The sequence below is a fragment of the Hippoglossus stenolepis genome, chromosome 12 (genome assembly GCF_022539355.2).
Source record: "Hippoglossus stenolepis isolate QCI-W04-F060 chromosome 12, HSTE1.2, whole genome shotgun sequence".
Lineage (NCBI taxonomy): Eukaryota > Metazoa > Chordata > Actinopteri > Pleuronectiformes > Pleuronectidae > Hippoglossus > Hippoglossus stenolepis.
The window spans coordinates 9871297-9894351 of NC_061494.1; the positions used below are offsets into that span (position 1 = coordinate 9871297).

At 44.8% G+C, this 23055-nt stretch overlaps 1 protein-coding gene across 2 annotated transcripts in view; it reads left to right on the top strand.

The window, feature by feature from the left end:
- The window catches only part of unc5b (unc-5 netrin receptor B), a 49744-nt gene extending 27651 nt beyond the window's left edge, over positions 1 to 22093 (top strand). The window contains exons 2-17 of one of the 2 annotated variants that reach the window (XM_047342455.1): positions 5709 to 5939; positions 6341 to 6484; positions 6927 to 7030; positions 8011 to 8191; positions 8299 to 8466; positions 8851 to 9015; positions 11412 to 11444; positions 13727 to 13921; positions 14355 to 14723; positions 14832 to 14919; positions 15191 to 15365; positions 15449 to 15688; positions 17420 to 17569; positions 18278 to 18442; positions 18542 to 18720; positions 19351 to 22093. In XM_047342455.1, coding sequence (XP_047198411.1) covers positions 5709 to 5939; positions 6341 to 6484; positions 6927 to 7030; positions 8011 to 8191; positions 8299 to 8466; positions 8851 to 9015; positions 11412 to 11444; positions 13727 to 13921; positions 14355 to 14723; positions 14832 to 14919; positions 15191 to 15365; positions 15449 to 15688; positions 17420 to 17569; positions 18278 to 18442; positions 18542 to 18720; positions 19351 to 19516 — 2753 coding nt within the window. In that variant the 3' untranslated portion in view covers positions 19517 to 22093. The remainder of the gene's footprint in view (positions 1 to 5708; positions 5940 to 6340; positions 6485 to 6926; positions 7031 to 8010; positions 8192 to 8298; positions 8467 to 8850; positions 9016 to 11411; positions 11445 to 13726; positions 13922 to 14354; positions 14724 to 14831; positions 14920 to 15190; positions 15366 to 15448; positions 15689 to 17419; positions 17570 to 18277; positions 18443 to 18541; positions 18721 to 19350) is intronic. The other variant, XM_047342456.1, reaches the window with a different exon arrangement.
- Positions 22094 to 23055: the final 962 nt, after the last annotated feature.

Here is a 23055-nt window from a genome sequence, read left to right on the forward strand (position 1 = left end):
GACCCCACTAATAAATTATCACAAGGCCACACACACTCACACGTCCCACTCACACATTCAGTGATTTTCCATCAAATTTCTAAATCGCACGTCTGTGCACTTCATCTTCTCTCTCCTCGCCGGGTTCTTCTTCATCCTCGTGCAGCAAGTCGTTTTCAGGCTGATGAGGATGAGGTCAGTCTGAATATCAATCACTCAATGTAATTGTCCTTTTAAAGAAGGCAAGGAGAGATTTTCTCCCTCCATCCATCTCCTTCTCTTTTGACCTGCCTCAGTGTGTGTGTGCACATGTGTGTGTATGTGTGCGTGGCGTGCGCGACTCTACCTCAGTGCTTCCTCGCAAGAATGATGATAACGAGCTAAATTGGGTGAGGATGATGAATGTATGGTCAGCCGCTCAATGTTACATAATGGCCACTGATCACTCCATTTATTGGCAGTGTTTCCTATTACCAGCAGTGTTGTTATATTTGACTGACTTGCGGCTGTCTGTCCTCTAGTGGGCTCTGCGAGTTGGTTGCGCTCCGGAGCCGCAGGCTATCGTTCTCTCTCTTTGCGTTCAAGGCTGGATGTCATTTGAAGTTGACTGGAGCTGTACAGAGTGCCTCGTATCCAGGAGGCGGGAGGGAAGGAGGACTGGAGTCAGGGAAGGGCAAGAAGAAAAGCCCTTCCATGTCAGACACCGAATTGGAGAGCGGAAGGGAGGAGGCGGTGCTATGTTGTTTGTTCGTTTTTTTGGCCTCATAGGACGCCAAAGAAAAATAAAGCAATTCTCCATCTCGCCAAACCCAGCTGGACCCTGTGTCTTTTGTAGTGTTCCTCTGTTGTTCGGCTGCTTCAAAGTATACTTCTCCCTATGCTTCTCACTGGCTCTCCTTCTTTTTTTTCACCCCACTTCTTAGAGTTGTGTTGGGATAGTGAGGGCACTAGAGGGGACAGTAATGACTAACCCTGTAAAGGTAATGATAAAGTACAGACGCTTTAGACTCCACTCTGGCTAGAGGCACTGGGGCTAAGAAAATTACAGTGTGTGTGTTTGTGTGTGTGTGTTTGTGTAAGAGAGAGAGAGAGAATGAGAGGCAAGAGAAAAGAGGGTGGAAAAAGACAGGGGGCAGAAAGAACAACAGAGACAGGCTTTAGACTAAGACTGTTATTCATCATCCTTCCCAGTTATTATAGCAGACCGGTATTCTGTGTGTGTGCGCGTGTGTGTATGTGTCGGTCTCCCTCCTCTCCACTTGTCTACAAGTGTCTCTTGACCTGTCTTTGTCCAGCCTTCCTGTCGTCCCATATTGTCACCTCTTTCCACATTCCCTCTCCCACACATTATTGCCTTCTAGTGTGGCCCCGCTCCGCCACTGTCACTCTGACTCCCAGTTACACTGTCGTGAAGCTTCGCACTCCAGCCACACGGTCACTGAAAGGACTTGCCTCCTTCAGTTGCTCTGTTTGAGCTTAGCACACACATGTATACGAGTCGGTGAGAAAGCACTGCTTAATGTCATCTCGTCTCTGGGCCCCGTGTGCGCGTGTTTGCGCGTGCACGGTTGTGTGCTCCAGAAAAAGAATACCCAGACGCTTGTGTTTGCTTTCGAGCCGTCTTATGTCTATCATTAGAGTAATAAAAGACTTGCTGCGCTGCACGGCGAGGAGTTCTCTGTCTATAAGGTTCCTCCATTCCGCACAAATTGCCGGCTGCTGAGTTCTGATGGATGTTTGTATGCTGGCCCAAAAACACAGATTCCACTTTAAACCTCCAGCTCCATTATCTCGGAGGGAGACAGGGGGAGAGAAAGAAGCTGTCTGTCTCCTACCTCTGTCATGCAAAAGTGTTTTAATTAAAGTGCACACTCCCCAGAACACACACACACACACACACACACACACACACACACACACACACACACACACACACACACACACACACACACACACACATACACACACACACACACACACACACACACACACACACACACACACACACACACACACACACTGCACAGAGAGAAAGAGAGAGAGGTTTATCCCAACACACAGAGCTCTCCTCCCATTCTGTCTCTGTCTGAACTGCTGTCTCTCTCTGTTTGTCTGTCTCCGCTGCCATTCTTCTCCTGCCTCCCTCCGTCTCTCTCCCTGTGCCCCCTCTCATCGCGCCTGAGGAGTGACAGGCTATGTTTTTCAGCCAATGTTTGAACACCGGGCGATCAATGCCGGACAAAGGAGGGAGCGGGGGTGAGGGGCGGGGAGGACCGACACAATTGGTTATTGACAGAGAATTTAAAGTCTGAAAGACTGGAGGCGACAGCTTAGTAAGAGGAGAGCGAGGGGAAGCGAGAGGCGGGGAGGAGAGGATTGGGAGAGAGGCACGACGACGATGAGTGTGATTCACGGTCACGGCGGAGCGTCACTTTGAGATGTGTTAACTTTCATTATTCTTGTTTGTGTTACCTGCGCGAGTACCCACTCACAGTATAGTGCATGCTTAATTAAGTGTATGCAAGTGACAATAAGTGTGGAACCTGCCTGAGTGTAAACTGTGGGAGCAGTAACAAGCGTGTGTGTGTATTGTGAGTGTATGCGTTTGTGCATGTGTGTGAGTGTGTGTGCATGGATTTGTTTGTTATTATCTTTCACTATACACAGAATTTCAATGCTAAGATGGGCACTCAAGTATTTCCTAACCACTCTTGCAACATATTCAGTAGCTGAGTGATGCTCTCATAAACACTCCCATCTTTTCTCGAGGTACTGCTACTTCCTCTCACAGTCCAAAGACATGCAGCTTCAGTTAATTGGAGACGCCGAATTGCCAATCGGTGTGAAAATGAGTGTGAATGGTTGTTGTTGGTCTATGAGCACATAACTGCACCAAGGGAAACGCCATATCTCACCATGTTAAAGAAAGTTCCTGGAACATCCTGTTTATCTGGATCCACTCCAAAATTGAATGGGTTCTCCCTTGGCTCAGACACCACCCCTCTACAAAGTTTCATTGAAATTGTTTCTGTAGTTGTGTATAATCGTAATATACAACCAACACACGAACAGCAGTGAAAACATCCTTCTTGGCAAAGGTAACAAATGCAATCAGAGATCACATGACTTAAAGTCAGGGCAGCTGTTACAACTCCTGTAAGACTGGGTTTAGAAAAGCTGCAGAATTATTTAAACAAAAACATGTATCACAATTTTGTGTTTCTGCAATTTTGTGTGTCCATGTGATATTAAAAGTAAATGGAACCAGAACGTCATGCATTTATTTTCCCCAAGACGTTATCATCTGTTATTCTGATCAGTGCTTGTGATTGGTTTAACCAGTTGATGATAAATTATTAGTTTTTGTGTGTTTGCAAGTTTGTATTGTGTTTCTGTTTGTGGCATATCTATTGCAAAACACTTAACAGTAAAAAAAAAATCTTCTCTTCAACTTGGGAGACATCATGATATTTTGTGATTTTGTTGTTATCATCACCAGATTAAAAATGTTCTGCCTTTGCAGCAGTGCCCAGTGGGAGAGAGCGTGTGCAGAGACGAGGGTTCAGTTTGGGGTCACGGGTTAGAGTATAAATATAGTCAGCGGCAGGAGAAGTGACGGGAGAAGAACAAGGATGTGTTTGTGAAAGGGTCGAGCTGCAGAGAGGCAGAGACAGACAGAGGATGACGGGTGCATCCTGGGTGGCTGTCAGGCCTGGAGCAGCTGTTGCTCTTTCTGTCCGTCCTGCGGCCACAGCGCTGCCAGGCTCCAGGCTGTGGGCAGCGTCGCTTCAGACTCTCATCCCCACTGGCCCTTTCAATGCTGGAGGAGACTTAAACCCAATACCTGACGATGGCACAGCCTCTTGAATCTCTGTTGGCCTCAGTTTGAGTCCTGCCACAACTTTCTCTCCGACTTCCTTCATGCTCCGTGTCCTCTTTGCGTTCCCATAATGTCTCAGACAGAGTGTATCAGGGGAACAGCGGGATGGGGGTGGCAAAGTGCTCATGTTCCTAAAATAGGCGATGCTTTCTTTCTAAGTAGTTTTCCCTGTTCCTTGGTTGTGGCATAACTGATTTGAAAACTGAACTCTGCAAATTAGCCTGGTTTAAATCTCTAAATATTCTGGAAAAGCCGTTGCAGCTGCCCTCACACCCTGCTCTCGAAATTTGAAAAAGTGCAGTGTTATGAGAGACTCCCTGTGTAAGAGAAGAACAATTACCCATGTCAAATGAAGAAAGTGCACAAGGCTGCTGACTGGAGCCGACCCTGTCAATCCCCTGCTCTCCGCTCCAGTCTTCCATTTGATGCATATTGAATTCAGATCATTTTCCTACGCAGAACAAAGTTTTTTATTAGAAGGTCAGACCCATTAACAATTCATAAGAAGTTGGATTTACCCAAAATGCAAAGTCTGAAAGTGATGATAAGAGTTAAATAGTTGAAACGTTGCTTAAAAAGAGAGGAAACATTTAAATGTTCACACCCTGACAAAGTGTGTATGTGCCAGGGTTCACGCAGGTCTATAGATCTATTGCAGTCACGTCATTCTTCAGGGCAGAGGAGGCTGCAGTCCTGTTGTCTGCAAGTGATATACGACAGGGTCCTCTCCACTCTGTCGGTGCTTCTGTGTTCTGCTCAGGTGTCCAGTTGATGGACACATGAGTTGTGGTAGAGCTTGCATCATATTCTGTCGCCCTGACCGACAGTCTGACGGATATGATAAGTCCAATGCCAGCATCTGTTGCCCGACACTCTCTCTCTCTCGTTTGTGTTGGAGAATTTACTGTTGACCTTGGGTGCGATAAAAAGAAATCCTGTCATGTCCGTTACTTGGTGGACGTCTGATGTCTTTTCCACGCGACTTGCCAATCGTCTTCTTATCATAAGTGATCTCGTGTGTTCGACAGCTTATGTCAATACATAGTCAGCGGTATTTATCGTGCCAACCCTTGACATTTAACAAAAACAACATAGCACATGGCAAAGTTATTAGTGCGGACACATAAATCTCTCTGCTGCTGTGAAAACAATAGAAGCCAGTCACACTGCAGCATTGATATACTGCCCGGGATCTATCCGTCATTATTAGAGAAACAAGTCAGAGTGAAGAGGTCAGAAATATTGTGTCCTTCCTGCCAGGAGAAGCTCTTGGCGGCATCGCTGCGAGGGAAGTGTCACATCGTAAATGTCAGGGGATAAATGTGAGATCAACAGGACCTGTCCACGGAAGGTCAGCGAGCTCCTTCCCCAGCTGAGAGGCGTGGACTCATCCAGGGAGACCGGAGCAGGGGGCTGCCATTGACCAGATTACTGGAAATACAGGGAGGCGAAAATGTCACTGTGCCGCTGCATTTATAGTGAAAAACTATTAGCTGCTTAAATGTCTTCTTGAAATAAAACTAACTTGGGTTGTCTTAATGTATGCAGTGCAACACAGCTGACAGAACTGTTCATTCATTCCCTGAAGCTGGATTGAGACGCACAAGACAAGCTGTCACACACCCGCACAGTCGACCCCCTCCAGTTATGTGATAGCAGATTGATCGCCATGGGATAAATTTGTCATTTTGTGTAACTCTGACGTCCCTGTTGGGGAGGTCAGAGTGCAAGATCAGCCATGGAGCAGACATCCAAATACTGAAGGAGACTCGTTGCACCGCCTCCAGCAGGAGGGCACTTTAACTCAAATCTTTCCATCCTCACCACTTCTGTTTTTCTTCGTTTCCAGAAAGCAGCGACTACAGCGAGGCCGAGGTGCTGCCCGACTCCTTCCCGTCAGCGCCGGCAGAGCCTCTGCCAGAATTCCTGCTGGAGCCAGAAGATGCTTTCATCGTGAAGAACCGGCCGGTCCAGCTGCGGTGCCGGGCGTCGCCGGCCACACAGATCTACTTCAAGTGCAACGGGGAATGGGTCAATCAGAACGATCACATCACCAGGGAGAACCTAGACCAGATCACAGGTAATACTCATGCACACACACACACACACACACACACACACACACACACACACACACACACACACACACACACACACACACACACACACACACACGCACACAGACACAGATATGTACTGTAAACACAACCCCACACAGTAATGTCACCTTGTATTTCACAGACATAAACATCATACTCAATTACATACATAATTTTCAACTACATAATCCATTAGCTCCTATAGGGTTTTATGTGCACATTAACAGCTTTTGGCCTGTAGCCAATGCATTATTTATATGCACTGTCAAAAATACTGCCCACTACTCTCTCTCAACCTCTCTCTCTCTCTCTCTCTCTCTCTCTCTCTCTCTCTCTCTCTCTCTCTCCCTCTCTCTCTCTCCCTCTCTCTCTCTCTGCTCAGGACTGGTGGTGAGGGAAGTGGACATCTCTGTGTCGAGGACCCAGGTGGAGGAGCTGTTTGGGCTGGAGGACTACTGGTGCCAGTGTGTGGCCTGGAGCTCGGCTGGCACCACCAAGAGCAACCGTGCCTATGTTCGCATTGCATGTCAGTATTGTGTGTGTGTGTGCGTGTGTGTGTTTGTGTGAGAGAGAGGGAGACAGAGAGAGTGAAAAGTGGGAAGCGAGACAGCAGAAGGGCAAATGTTTCCGACTTTTCTCTTGTCAGCTTTAGTATATATGCAAATAAACTTGCTGTTGCATTCCGTCTTAGTCCCTTGTGGTAATGTGTGCAGGGTGATTGACACTGTGCATGCTTATGAGGGTGTTAAGAAAAAACACGACAGAGTAACAGAGGCTTTTTGGAGCTTTTTCTTGTGTGTGTGTGTGTGTGTGTGTGTGTGTGTGTGTGTGTGTGTGTGTGTGTGTGTGTGTGTGTGTGTGTGTGTGTGTGTCTGACAAACATTGTCACCTAGATAAACAGGGTGTCACACTGCTGTCGTGAAGCAGGCTTCACTATTCACTGACTACACTTGTGTTGCCCACTGCAGACCTTAGGAAGAACTTTGAGCAGGAGCCACTGGGGCGGGAGGTGCGGCTGGAGCAGGAGGTGCTGCTGCAGTGTCGCCCCCCGGAGGGCATGCCAGCTGCTGAGGTAGATCTCCCCCTCCTCATCCCCATCCACTCATTTAACCGCTCTCATTTCCTCTTTCACATGTTAGTCTTCCATCCCCATTGGGGTTAAATTAATGCTCTAGATATAAATAGGCAGTAAATACATCAAATATATTTATATCTTGTTGTGTCTTGCGAGTCCATGTGTTTTAGGGAGACAACAAAGCAGAGAGCTAACTAATCAATAATCGATCGTGCTAATTTATGCTCTACAGTTTACAGCAACATAAAGCAAGAGCTAGGAAAAGGGCAAGCTACTGAAGTTTGAAAGATTTAAGAGCATCCAGCTACGTGACACCATCAAGAAAAAAACCTCCTTAAACCATAACGCGATCAGTAATAATACGCTCAGTTATTTGAGCAACAAAGCAAAAAAAGGCAGAACTTAAATCCACTTTGTGTCAGGTTTTAACACTAAGCTTCTCCAACTGTACGACACGGCATCACACATTTTTACTTCTCTCATAAAAGGCAGTGCAACAATATATATTTTAATAAAAAACAAATTAGTCAGAAATGTAGGTTTTTATATCTATGTTCTGCCAGGCATTGTTGCATGGTTATTATGTAACGTAGAAAGTCCATAGCATGAAAGTGTTATGTGATCACAGGAGAATTTAAGTGGGATTTAATCATGATCACTAATTGTGGTTGTTTTCTGTGATATTATTCCCATTATTATGGAGTGTGTGTCAAAAAATATAAAATATTGAGTCGTGGCTTTACACTATACTGAATGAGTCTGTGTATGTTGTGCCGACTCATGTTTATGCATACACACCTGGTAATTTCTACAATGATTTATGGGAAGAAATATCTGCCAAAGGGATTAGTCCATCCCTCAGTCCGAATAGAAAAAACACAGACGGTTGAGAGTGTGTCTAAACTACACAAAATTCTTCCGACAAAGTTTTTCATTAAAAGTTTTACAAGAATGTGTCTGTTCCTGCTTCTTCACAGGTGGACTGGCTGAAGAACGAGGACGTCATTGATCCGTCACAGGACTCCAACTTCCTGATCACCATTGACCATGGTCTGATCATAAAACAGGCCAGACTCTCAGACACGGCAAACTACACGTGTGTGGCTCGTAACGTGGGGGCCAGAAGGCGCAGCAGCACGGCGACTCTCATCGTTTACGGTAACACAAACCTGCTGCCATTCATTATAGATGTCAGCCATGATACAAAACTATGAAATTATGGTTTTTGGGTATATTAGCCATTAATTGATCCGTCTCTCTGGCAGTGAGTGGAGGTTGGTCTTCTTGGACTGAATGGTCAGAGTGCAATGCTCAGTGTGGGCGGGGCCAGCAGCGACGGACACGCAGCTGCACCAATCCTGCTCCTCTGAACGGTGGAGCCTTCTGTGAGGGCCCGCCCTTCCAGAGGGTGACCTGCACCACACTGTGTCCAGGTGAACATCTGCATTATTTACATTTTAAATAATACATGGAATATTGGGATTTTTCCAAATGGGCAAAGAAATAGCTAAATAAACTTTAAAACTTCATAATATCATTTGTTCATGCAGTCATGTAAATTCTCTCATTTCCTCATGTTTGTCACATAGATCAGAAACACAGTGTTATCATTTGCTGTCAAACACCATTTTGGTTCTTATTGCTTTGCCCCTGTGTCAGACAACCCTGACTCCAAAGTCCCAAAAAGTTTTGCACTTCCAGTCATTACATATGCATCGTCCTACACTGTAATGTCACGCCCAATTCCCCCTCTACCTGGAGTGATTTAGCTGTTGGCTAGCTATTAAATGACTTACATCTGCGCTGTATCATTCCAGTGGATGGAGGCTGGACAGAGTGGGCAAAGTGGTCTGCCTGTGGTACAGAGTGCACCCACTGGCGCAGCCGCGAGTGCCAAGCTCCCCCTCCCAGGAACGGAGGAAAGCACTGCAGCGGCAGCATGATGGAGAGCAAAAACTGCACTGAGGGGCTGTGTACACGTAGTAAGTCACCAGATCAATTCATGTGAACTGGGGTGGTTGTTAAATGTCAAGAGGGAGTAAATATTTAGCTCATATATATAATTCCTCATGTAATGTCTTCTACTTCCTAAGTTGCCTATAGTAGAGATCAGCATCTGGTGAATTCAGTTCACTTCAGATAATAGTACGTTTTTTGAGGCAGGGATTTCTTTGCTCATGCTTCAGTTTTATGCAGTGGATTTCATTGCAAAGCTACTTTGTATAGAACTGTATTCCCGAGGTGCTTTAGTAATTGCAGCAATGTGAAAGTGCAAATGTTGTGAGTGAGATGAAAAGAAGATCTCAGACAGATGTTTCACAAGGGAGAATTTAGGTTCACAAAGAAAAAGTGATCCACATCTAAAAAGCACAGATGGAAAAGGAGAAAGAGAGAGAGAGAGAGAGAGAGAGAGCGAGAGAGCGAGAGAGCGAGCGAGTGCACACTAAGGAAGCGCATGGAGTGGGAAGTGAGCATGACACGGCCAAGTCGAAAATTAGCGCAGGGAAGAGCATATGAGAGTGAGTCAGACTCACACTGACGCCCAGTGTGCAGCCTGTGATGAGCTCAGAGGAATCCAACTGACAGCGCATTAGAATCTTAGAGACGCACATCCACAGAGGCAGTGAGATACGTTCAAGTACACACTTATGCACACACAGAAACCAGCACATCCGAGCACACACACAAACCTTGTAAATGCACGAGTGACGGTGGGGGGATCATATCCACATTAAGTGCAGCGGTGTGGCTTCAACTCCATCAGACCTACACGCGACTCCTCACATAAACAGCTTCCACGGAGCAGACAGATTAGACAAATACATTTTCTGATTTGGCTGCAGAGAGCCCAGCGTTCTCGGGAGGCCGTCAGGAGAACATGCGCTCGAGTCGCTCTGACAGAAGGGGGAGATGGGAGGCACTGCGCTGTATAAAATTCTGTGAAGGTGTCACTCTGCAACCTGCAGGTTACTGACTGACTTATTCATTTCCCACACTAAATGTGATTATCCAGCGGTCACAAACATCCCGGAGACATCCTGACTCTGACAATCAAGAGTTTCACTTGTTGTTAATCCCTCTGGGGATCTGCTAGAGTCGTAAATGTAAAATACTCTGAGACACCGCAGACCATCCTCGTCTCGTCACTGTATCCTGGCTGAGTCTTAATTGCTGCTGGATGTTTGCGAGATCAGAGAGGAAACATTTAGGTGTTTTGATGATGCTCGAGCGATGAGATGTTTTTTCGACACTCACTCAGTGATGATTCATGTTGCTCTTATGTTGGAAAAGACTGTTCCTGTCAGGATGAGGGTGATAACATACCCTGTGGGATTTACATCAGAAAGATATGGTTTAAAATCAACGTCGTCACCACATGTACCACACAACACCAGGGCCCACGCTCGTTCACGTCTGTCTTTATCTTTAACCGCTCTCATCCAAAACATCCTAAACGTTTTCACACCCATTTCTGATAGTATTTTATTCTCATTTCCTCTCGTACTCGACGTCATCCATCCATCCATTGTCGAAACCGCTTATATCTTTTGAGGGTCGCAGGTGGAGCTGGAGCCAATCCCAGCCGACATTGGGCAAGAGGCGGGGTAAACCCTGGACAGGTCGCCAGTGTAAAGGAAATTTTAACTGTCTGCTATACCTTGTATGTGATGTCTTTCTACTCCATGAACTTTCCATGAACTTTTTTTGTGCATGAACCTTCCTTTACCTTGTAAGAAACAAAGATGCAGAACTGGCTATGATCCAGTTCTGATTGCTTTAACGGAAGAGTCATTCAAAGTGTTTCCTCTGTCTGACGATAGTTGTATCACTAGAAAATCATAAATATCCGAAGGAGTGAACTCCTCTCTGTCAGACCTCTGCATCACATTGTGGTATTGAGAGCTCTGTCCTATTCAGCTGGATATAGAATCTGATAGATTTTGATAGATTCTTGATTATATTCTTAAAATATAATCTTTTGTTATTTTTTTTTATATTCTCTGTTGTATTTCCTGCTTCAATAAATTAACAAACATGCCAACTCACATAGAGACCCTGGCCAAACCTGGACTCGAACAGGGCGACAGTGCTAATCACCACAACACCTACTCTACATTATGTAAACAATTATTCCACAATGCTGCACATTCTGTAACACATCCCCAGATATGGGCTATTTATTGTGTGGGTTTAAAGTCTGTTTTCTTGCTCTCTGTATGCCCTTTATGTTAACATTTGTATTTTCATATTTTGACGAGCTATTGTTTACTTCCTGCTTTGCATTATGTTACTGTATCTTTCATTTGCATAACGACTAGTCCATCCATTTTTATGTTTTTATGTTTTTCTTCCTTTCTTCTCCTGTTTTTTCAAACAGATAAAAAGATTTCTATTGAACATGCAACCCATCGTAAGTTCACCTTCCCATGACTTCACTCTTTCTCTACCTCATACTGTTTGTACTGTACGTGTGTGTGTATGTGTGTGTGTGTGTGTGTGTGTGTGGGTGCTCATACAGGTTAGGAGTCCTAGTATCTGTGTTGGCACGTGGATGTGAGTGTGTGCATCATTTGTGTGGAGTCTGCCCGTCCACACTTTGTTGTCATCTCAGATCGAGCTCAAGAAGCCGCGGCTCACCTTCTTGTCCAGCTGGCTCACGATCGTTGTTTACCCATCCTGTCCATTACGTTGAGTAAGCGTAGCATAGGTTCCCGAGCTGGCTTCATTTTTGCACATTGCTTCACTTACATAACAGCTGGCTGCAACTGTAGCATGGGGGGGGGGTTACAGTAATATATAATACATGTTCTAATTTGTTAAACCTAAGAGAACCAGTTCAGCTCCTTCTGACCCAACATGACGCAGAGAAAAATCTGCAAGCTCTGTGATGGACGGAGCTAAAGGACACGTCTATAAGCTGAGACTCTGTGATTCACATGCTATGCAGTGGAGGCGTCGTAACTTCCTGGAGAAAGGCAGTTGATTTCTGTGTGACTTTCCGTTAATCTGTGATATAGTTTACATTTGAAGTGATGGTAATTCCTCTTGCTCAATGTGACATGGGCTCAGGGGAGAGCAGCCACGGTAATGCACCTAATTCGCCATTGTTCCGTTTCTGGTAATAAGTGCGGACGGCTGTCAGATTTGGTTCCATCGCGCCACGTGAGCATGGGAGCTCTCCTCTGCCAGCCTGTCTGCCTCTGGCTTTCCTCTCCTCCTCTCCGCCCGTTCTTCCTTCCTCGCTGCTGCTCCGTAGTGTCGACGCTTCCCCTACAACTTCTTCCCCACTCTCCCCTGCTCAGTTAACACAGGCCTCTTCCTCAAGCACTGTTATCCTTATCTCCTTTCTCCTCACCATACTTATAATCCCTCTGTCCTCTCAACAAATCACAACCTTATCAGGCTTCTTCCTCTCCCTTTTGCCAAATTGCCTCTCCTCTAGCTCTCTTCTCCTCTTTTTTATCCAGCCTGTCTACTCTCTCTCTCTCTCTCTTTTTTTTTTTGCTTCTCCGGCCAAACTCTCTCCTTGTCTTTTCTGCTGTGGTGTGACTGGCTCACGTGTCTGGGTTGAGCCTGGCTCTGCTTGTGTGGAAGAGGAGGCCGCGGTGTTCCTGCTGACCACTCACAACATAGAGAAAAAGGATGGAGCCGGCTGCCATAGTTAAAGAATAGCTTCACATTTTCAGTCTATCTTAAAACAACACTCACACGTCCACACGTACACTGAAAGAGTCATCCGTCACCGTGATTGTGGCTCCTCTCTCTGCTGGCGGTGGAGCGATTTCCTCCCTAATGCAATTCCAATGTAACAGATGGTTGGACAAAGTCCACTGTCCTAGTTCTGTGGAAAAATGCATTATAAGGTTTCAGCTGAAGCTCGTTTTCTAACTTCCAATGCCAATAGCTCATCACAGGGGGTCTTACTTCACCAGGGATCTCTTTCCACAACTTTTTAAATTGGATGTAACGTTTACCCTCTGCATGAAATTCAAAACGATCTTCATTTTTGGCAGATACACACTTAATCCGACTTACTCCGACTGCTGAGGCCTCACATCAGCTTCAGCAAGAACTTCTGAGTATTTTCACATAGAACAAGCACTCTGAGTTTTGTCCTTCATCTGCTACATAGATATCAAGTATGAGGACGGATCTCCTCGAACTCGGTGTGGACATGACGAGAAATTAAAGCAACTGACATCTCATTTAATGCCCGAGTGGTCTTGTCAGTGTTGTCTCAAGATAGACATGAAAAAATATGAACCTATCTGTAAGATAAGGGCTGGAACCATTTTCATCGCTGATTAATTTGTTGGTTATTTTGGGGGTTTAATCAGGAAGTCAGACATGTCAGACAGTATAGATGAGCAAAATATCCCATTGTGCAAGATGATGTCTTCGTCTCTTGATCTGTCGCATTAAAGATATTGATTTAGCATTGATACGATGATTTGAGGAGGAAAGTTATTTATACCCTGTTGATCGACTAATTAATTAATTGACTAATCTTGTCAGCACTAGCTAATACCCTAACAACTAATTTATACTATTTCCAGCAGCAAATCAGATGACATCTCATAAATGAATTTTCCTTTCCCCTTCCTTCCTTCCTGAATGGTTTTCCAGTGCATTTGTGTCTGTCTGTTTTTTTCATATGTGTCTCCTAACTCTCGTTGTTGTCATTCTTTTCAGCGCTAGCTCCAGGTATGGGTGTAGCAGTTTACGCTGGTCTGGTGGTGGCCCTGCTGTTGTGCGTGATCCTGGCGCTGTGCGTGGGAGGGCTCGCTTATCGCCGCAGACGGCGCCATCTCCACGGAGACATCACGGATTCCTCGTCCGCCCTCACCACTGCTTTCCACCCTGGCAACTACAAGCCTCCCAGACAAGGTAAACACACACACACACACACACACACACACACACACACACACACACACACACACACACACACACACACACACACACACACACACATTCATTCAATCCATTATTCTTTTTTAATCATTGTGTTTGTTTTCACAACTTTTCTTGTTTTCACTAATCTTCTTCACTTCTTCACAATTAATTTAATTATCACGCAGCTATTTATAGCAGCCCATAAATTAATTCTCTTTTATCTCCTCTCGCTTCAACACGTCTCCATTCTTTACTGCATTCTATTTTTTACATTCTAAGCATTTGCTATGGTATCACTCCACTTGGTCTTGCCATCAAATATTAATTAGCATTAATCCGTTTCACTCGCGTCACTCTCTGCGCTCTCCGTCCTGCCTGTGTCCTTTCTGGTGATAAGCGGGCATCTCCTCTCCTGTGTCCGCAGATAACCCTCACCATCTGCATCCCTCAGCTCCTCCGGATCTGACAGCCACAGCCGGGACTTTCCGTGGGCCGCTCTTCTCCTTGCAGCACGTGGTCAACGACAGCCCCCACAAGATCCCTATGACCACCTCGCCCCTGCTGGACGCCCTGCCCAGTCTCAAAATCAAGGTGTACAACTCCTCCACACTCTCCTCCATGGAGCTCCCCGCCGACATGGTCATCAGCGACGGGGAGATCCTCAGCCTGAAGTCGGTGGGCACTGTGGGTAGAGAGCGAGACTACCACAGTCACACGCTGTCCAGAGAGCCCGGGCTGAGCACCAGCGCCACCATGGGTAACCTGGGAGGACGCCTCACCATCCCCAACACAGGTAACAACTGCCGTTTCATGCACAAATTGGAAGATTTGTGTGCTCCTGTTGTTGAGCAATGACGTGTCACACATAAGACAAGATAAGTCATGACACCTTCTGCCTCAGGTGTGAGTCTGCTGGTCCCCCCTGGCACAATCCCCCAGGGCAAGTTCTACGAGATGTACCTCATTATCAACAAGTGGGACAAAACAACGTGAGTGCCGTCTGTTACATTCATTTCTTTTGCAACCACGAAGCAGAATATACTTCATTCTCAAGCTTTCCCATGCAAGCCTTGCCTACTGCAAATCACGAGACAATTATTTGGAAGTTATCCCACTTGACTTGAATTCTACATGGATATTTGAGTAGATTAATTTCTTGCCAATTCTCTGGAGTTCTGATATTCCCTTTGTTCTTTTGTAAATGAAGTGTGATGTTTTCTCCAACTGTTTTCTCCGTGTGTGTGCGTGGGACATTTACAGGCTACCCTCAGAGGGCAGTCAGACTGTACTAAGTCCTGTGGTGAGCTGCGGTCCGTCCGGCATGCTGCTGAACCGTCCTGTGGTCCTCACGTTGCCCCACTGTGCTCAGCTAGACACGCCCACACCCGACTGGACCCTCACACTAAAGACGCAGACGCACCAGGGGGCGTGGGAGGTCAGACAGCTTAAAACTGGAATCAAATAATGGCGATCACGTTTAGGCTGATGTTGCGTCACTGAACCCTGCTTCTTCTTCAGGAGGTGCTGACGGTGGGCGAAGAGACTCTGTCGTCTCCTTGCTACCTGCAACTGGAGGAGGAGTGTTGTCACGTGCTCATGGAGCAGCTGGGGACGTACGGCCTGGTGGGTCAGTCCTGTCCTCCACAGCCCGCCTGCAAACGCCTGCAGCTGGCTCTGTTCGCCCCCCGAGCACCGTGCCTCTCGCTGGACTACAGCCTCAGGATCTACTGCATCCATGACACCCCGCATGCCCTCAAGGTACTGATTTTGTGTTTGTGTTTCTTAACCTTTATTCTTCTAGTGTGTCTTTCTGGGTTTTTTATTGTGTGATGCTGCAAATTCTGTAGCTGTAGTTAAACATTTCAAAGGCTTCTCAACCCAATCAGCATTTCACTCCTGTAACAGTATTGGACATGAAAAGGATCAGAATTAATGCAGCAGAGCCAGCGATATTGTCTTCTTTTCTTCCACTCATTCCTCTTTCTTGTCAAATCTTGGCACCTACATTACTCACAGGGTAACTGGTCTGCCAACAGTTCTGGTGGAGATTCAGGTGCGTTGAGCTAGTGGCAGCTAATGTATCTTTGTGCAGCAATTCTCAAAAAGAGGTGATCAAAACAAAGATTTTTTTTCACTTGTACCCCCAACTAAAGCAGATTCAGATCATTTTTGACTGCTCTGTCTGGAGCCACAAAGGCTCTGGTGTCATTGGCTCAGGAGGTAGTGCAGGTTATCCACCAGTAGATCTGTGGTTTGATCCCCGGCTCCTCCAGTCCGTGCTGCAGTGTCCTTAGGCAAGACATTGAACTCTGGTTTGCCCCTGAAGGCTTTACCGCAGTGTGTGTATAGAAGCATTGTAAGAATGTGTGTAGCCGTATAGCCGACATGTCCTCCGGAACATCTACAACGCAGCAGGAGATTCTCCAATAAGACGCATTCACAACAACAAAGAAATCTCCAGAGCGTCAGGTGAGGGGGGGTGGTGCAGCAGGCAGAGGCAGGACGTGAGGCATTGATTAATCTGCAAAGATCACATGCTTTTATTTACAGCACATCGACAGCGGCATCTTTTTATTCCACACATGCTCTGGACACAACCAAGGAAGCGTTTACAGACATAAATTGGTTAAATTTACCTGCAGTACCTTAGATTAATTTAAAGCTGCACTGCATGTTGCCTTTAAAATGATCAGTTATAGCTGTGTCTCTATAGAAGAGCCTGGTTTGGTTCTATAATGTCACAAACAATTTATGTATGTATATGTTATGTATATTTCTGTAATTTATCTAAAGGGTTAAAAAATGAAGGAAATCCAAATAAAAGACAGATAAATCTACGCAGAGGTCCGGGACATGCAAAACCAATAAGTACTACATGAAATATAATAAAACAAAGTATAAATAGAAGATAGGTGTTGTGAAATTGAAGCGTGACACATGATAATAACAGTAAAAGTTAATATAGCTTATTTCTACAGTGGTTCAGGGATATAGAGGATCACCCTCCCGTTCAAACTGATCCTGCAGATTCTTCAAATTACATTCTGGTGGCGTCACTTATTGGATCTTTTCGGTCCCAACAGATGCCTCAAAATAGCTCAGCACAATACAAGCTCCATACCAAACAGCAAATGAGCATCCAGTCAAAGTTGGAATGACTGACGTTAAATATTTTCCCTCTCGCGGTCCCTTTTGTGTGAAGTGTTCACAGACCAGCCGGGGTAGTAAACACGAGCGTGCTGCGTTCAGTTTTGCTGGCATCACATCACATGGTTCCTGGCTGCTGGAGTTTAAACAGCTTTCAGACTGTTAGCTCTCACATATATCCATTTGGGGACGCCGACTCCGAGAGTGCACGACACATTTTAATTTAGCATTTTAAAAAGTATGCTCTCCAATGTGTTAGAATTATAAACCCATAATAAAAGTGATCAAATGAGCATGTTCCTAAAAGCCCGTCTTCTCCTCTCCTCTCCGCCCCATGTGCAGGAGGTGCTAGATTTGGAAAGGAGTCTGGGTGGAGTTCTGCTGGAGGATCCCAAGCCGCTGCTCTTCAAAGACAGCTACCACAACCTGCGCCTGTCCATCCACGACATCCCCCACACCCACTGGAGGAGCAAACTACTGGCCAAGTACCAGGTGACCTAATGCACCAAATTTCACATACTCAAAATATCAGTTCCCTTTTTTGGTTAATTGAATCAGTTCAATTAATTAAGCAGCTCATGTCCAATTTTTTTTACTGTGACAAAGAGGCCACATGTTTTTTGTGTGTGACTATTTTAAGGTTAAAATTATAATTTCTTCTTCTTATTCAAAAAATGTGGTCAGAGCATGTTACATGAAATATATGACATGTTATTTGAGTATTATATTTGTTAAATGAAGCTTAAAATTTCTACCAATGGATTGTCAGTGTTACTTTAAAATTAGCAAGCAAAACATCCTGTTTTCACTTGAGCAGAATGGTTTATTTTCTCAGAGAAAACAGCCTGTGGACTTTATAGAAGTCACTGCTGTTGTAAACATGGAAACTCTCTGCTGCATTCTCTTGGCGGCAGAACTGAGATTGCAGTCGGAACCTTCTCTGAATAAACAAACGGCCAATCTGATAGTGTTTCTAATTCATGGACAGTGCGCTTTAGAAATAAATTGTGCTCTGACACTCCGAGACCCAGTTGCTGGAGGCACCCAGTACCAAAATAAAAATAGTGCACACTCCTCGAATGGAAATGGTGTTCTAGATTGTCGCTGATTGTGCTGTTCACGCAGGACGAAGGCACTTTAATCACCACGTAGACCCTTTTCGTCCGGATTCTCACTTAACCGCTTTTCTTAATGTGACAGGAGATCCCATTCTATCACATTTGGAGCGGCAGTCAGAGACCTCTGCACTGCACCTTCAGCCTGGAGAGAGGCAGCCTGGCCGTGTCACAGCTCATCTGTAAGATCTGCGTCCGACAGGTGGAAGGGGAGGGACAGATATTCCAGCTGCATACAGACATCCAGGAGGTAATGGTGACAGCTAAACACAGATCTAGATAACTGCTATGTGAAGCCACACAGTCCTGCCAAAAAAGCAAACAAAACAAACCTCCCTTTTGTTTCCAGACTTTACCGCCGCACTCGCCCCTCCCCTCAGGAGGCACCTGCCTGCACTCCTCTCAAGTGGGACCCTATGCCTTTCGCTTGCCTGACTCCATCCGCCAGAAGATCTGTGCCAGTTTGGATGCACCCAGCGCTCGCGGGTGTGACTGGAGGCTACTGGCACGCAGTCTGGGCTTTGACAGGTCAGATCAGCCTCACAGGTTTAATGTGTGAAAGACAGCATGGTCAGGCTGGCAGTGATAGATCCGTGTCATGTGTCTAAAGTTTGGCGTATGGTTTTAAAAGGGCTAGAAGTTCGGGTTGTTGGTTAGGGTTGATGAGCACAAATTACAGGCAACTGTAAAAAAAAAAAAGAGTTATAAGCTGATAGAACTGGATAGAGGCTTGAAATCAGTCATTGAATAAATGTATTTATATAAACAGAGATTTTAATATTGATGTTTTTAATAAAATGAAACTGAATTTGTTTTATTACTGTTCACATATTTGACTTATATATAAGATATATGGTGTTATTTGACAACTTTTCAACTACAGAGCTACAGACCGCTGGTTGCCTGATTATTCAAATTGTATTAATGTATCTTATGTTCAAATCGCACCAAATTCTACACTTCACTTCCTTACACCATTAACAATAATGTGAAGCTGATAAAATGAAGGTAGCAAGATATGCATTCCTCATACAGACGTTTGTGGAATTAGGGGGTAGATATAATAGTTTAAAAAATGAAGTGTAGCCAGCAGTATTATAACATAATGTGCCTCCTCCACTTTGCCCATACAGCTCTTCTCGTCTTTCTTCTCCTCAGGTACTTGAACTACTTTGCAACAAAGCCCAGCCCCACAGGTGTTCTACTGGACTTATGGGAAGCCTGTCACCAAGGTGACGCAGACCTGGTCTCTCTGGCGACTGCACTGGAGGAAATGGGCAAAAGTGAAGTGCTAGTTGTCATGACAACAGATGGGGATTGTTGATTGGGCAAGGAACAAGAGAGCAAACAAGACTTTTTTTTTCCTTTCTTTTTTTTTACCACCTTGATGAAAATAAGAATACCTGCCTATGAATATGCACACCCTGAGCGTTTTGGTTTCCACACGTACTGTGTTACCTCTGTCTCATCTCGCTTTCTCTCCACTGGCCCTTGATCAGCCACCGTAGCTGCATCCACCATAATCCACCATAAACCATAATCCTCAGATAACTGATTCAGTTTGAATCCACCAAAGCAATGTTGCATATTATGCAAGAGTTGAAAGTCCGAGGGTAACAAAGGTATAAAATAGGTGTGAAGTCACCTGTTGGTGTTATTTCAAAGATTGAAAATGACACTATTCTTTTATATTATACAAAAGAATCCATGTATTCAGCACGCACAATAACCCAGTCAGACAAATGCTATCATGGTATCACCCAGGTTTCAGGGGCAGCATGAAAGTGCATGATTTATCCACCATCTCACCTCATGGCAGGGGCCTTTGTTTTCTCCACTGTCGCTCTGTGTGAGCAGTGAATGACGGGCAGCACCGACCCGTCCACAACCTCCTCAGGCTACAGACGCACGTGGACAAGCTGGTCATTAATCGCCTTCAAATCAGACATCCTGGGATTTCCGGTCTAACCGCTTCAACTGTCACGGAGTTCTCAATGGTTCCAGACCTCGAGCTTAAAGCTTTGGGCTGATTTTTTTTAATTTTTTTAACAACAGGTGCCTCCTCTTTGTGGTGGGAGGGTGAATTCTGTTGTTTGAAGTGTGCTTTAAGAATTGGTGGATAACTCGACCGGCTGACTCTTTATATTGTACAGCACCAACAAATGCCTCAAAGCCTTGGCACATCTTTCCGACTCACATGGGCGTTCCTCTTTCATCTCTCCTTGCGTTCCTCTATCGCGCCGCCACACTCCTCCGATCTGTTGAGAATAAACTGCGGGAGAGCATTCTGGTCATCTCTTAAAAGTTTCCTTTGGGGAATGCTCTATAAGTTATTATCCATTTGTGGATTTTTTTGTTTTTCCATTGTCATTACTGTCACGATCGTATAGACGCAGTTTTATCATTTGTGCTTCTTTAGGCTACTGAGCTGCTGTGTGTTATTTTTATTTCTGCCGGCCAAATGGGAGACGTGGGGCACAGTGGCTGTCTCATGTTTATTTGTTATTAATAAAAATGTGTATCTATTCAAAAAGTAAAAATATGAACTGTATAACATGATTAGAGGTGGTCAAATGTCAAATGACGTCACTGTATTTTATAGGCGTTTTGCTTTCCTGTGACTGAGGGCGGTTTCCACTGCTCAGAGATGAATATTGCAGAATAGATTAGCCTCGCCTTGAATCAACTAGGCAGCAAGGGCCCATAAAATTTACCTCAACACTAACTGAATTATGTTTCCATCTATTCTCTGTACGCCATTTATCTACGCGTGTCCATCTGTCAGCGCATCGCCATGACGCTCATTATGTCTCCCGCCTCTTAATCTGATAACACATTGTTAACCTCTTTACTAAGCCGCCTGCTTTGTGGTCAGGGCCCCTCAAGCTACTCGCATTATCAATATCGTTCTGTCAGTTTATCTTGGGTCAAGAATTGAAAACGCTGTCGTCAGTAACATCATCGTCGTTAGTTAATTTGTGTGTGTTATTGAATCCTTTTCTCCCTGGAGAGCAAAAGAGAAAAAAAGTGTTCATGTCTTTGAAACCACTAAAACCAAAACACAGGCAGTATCCCTCCTCTCCAGCAGTGTCACAACACTGCTTAGTGTGAATGGACTGAAAATATATACGTGTGTGTGAGAGTGTGTGTGTGGGCAGGTGGATGTGCAAAAACTGTGTGTGCACACACTCAAGGTCTGTCATTTCTCTTTGTAAGTGCTATGCAAGTACAAAAGAAAAGCAAAGCATTTTGAATTCTTTTGTTTCCTGGAAGAGTAATTCTATTTTTTCAGCCCAGGGCAATGACAGGGTTTTGTTTTTGTATTGTGAAAAGGTTTAAGAGTGCTGATGGTAAATGTCTGTGTGAGAATCCTCCATCTGGATCAACCGACGAAGAGAGCAACTACTGAGAAAGGAAAAAGCACACGTGGAAGAAGAAAACTGGTGCAATGTCCACAGCACAAGTTTGTGACTAACACTATGAACTCGAGCCCTGCTGATCTTTGCCTGTGAGGAACTCAATCTGAACTCAACCAGTTCAGTACTTTGGATCCCTGAACTCTGCAGGACTATTTTCTTTCCTCGAATCTTGTTACAGAGACTTGCTAGCTGTAGACCGCAGTGTTTATTCGTCCGGATTTCTTGAGTATCTGTTGGATTTTTCAGCCATAGCTCTGGATCGTTCGTGCTGGAACTAGGACTGGATTCTACCATGTTCCCGTGCAAGAGAAAACTTCAGCCTTTTGTTCAAGAAGTCAGACATTTTTACAAAAAAAGAAAAACAGAATCGAATCAGTGACATTATTTTATCTCTGTAAAGTACCAATTGTAAATAAACGTCTAGCCTTCTTACTTGTAACTAAATACAATTTTTATGCAATAAATTATATTTCTTAGTTTAACAACAGTGTTTGCATTATTACCTCTGCCCAGTGTGTCATGTTTTTAACCCTGTTTGTTTGTTTGTTTGTTGGTTTGTATGTTTTTTTGTGATCAAGATTACACAAAAAACAGATTTCCATAAAACTTGGTGGAAGGATTCGATATGGATCAGGGAGGAAGCCGTTAAATTTTGGTGCGGATCCAGATCAGATGGTAGATCCAGGAATTTGTTATCACGTTCATTATCATTGAGAGATATCGCGTCTCTCATTTACACCATTTTCCCAGGTAATAATAATAAATGATAGAAATCTGGCACATTTAAGGTAACTGATATCTATGAGTGTGTGAAATCTGGTGCAGCTTGATTGAGTTTAAGGTGACTGTTGGGCTATGGGAGAGGTGTGCCCTCTACTGAGTGCCATTCTAGTTTCTGTTTGTTGTCATTTAAGTCAAACTTGTTCTTACAAAAAACCAAACAATGTCGGGGCAGCTTCCGGTGTTTCCTGCTTCTTATCAGGGCAAGGTCACCGTTAAATAGAGTCTGTGTTTTTATCAATTACACCACATTTTCACAGAAAATGTAGAGCTGCTCAACCTGTCCCCTCTTTTCCTCACACCTCATTGGGAAAATTCCCTGTAGGACCATTTAGCTTTGAAAGCTTTTCCCTGGCAAGCTGTCCGGCCTTCAAATTAACAAGGTTTTACAGACACTAATAGTGGCCTTTGAGGAGCGACTCTGGGCCTTTAGAACTGACTTCAGCCTGTTTTTATGACTGCTGAATGTGTGGGGATTTATCAGATGAGGCTCTTATATCGAGGACAAATATCCCAGTAAATCATCTGAAGCGAGTGTGAGCTGCACTATGCTCTTAATGGCAGGCGACACTTTGCACCTGCTTCATTAGATGCACTGCTAATTGAGGACTGATGTGCCACCCTGCAGCGCATGACTGAATTCATCCTTTTATTCAGGCAGGGG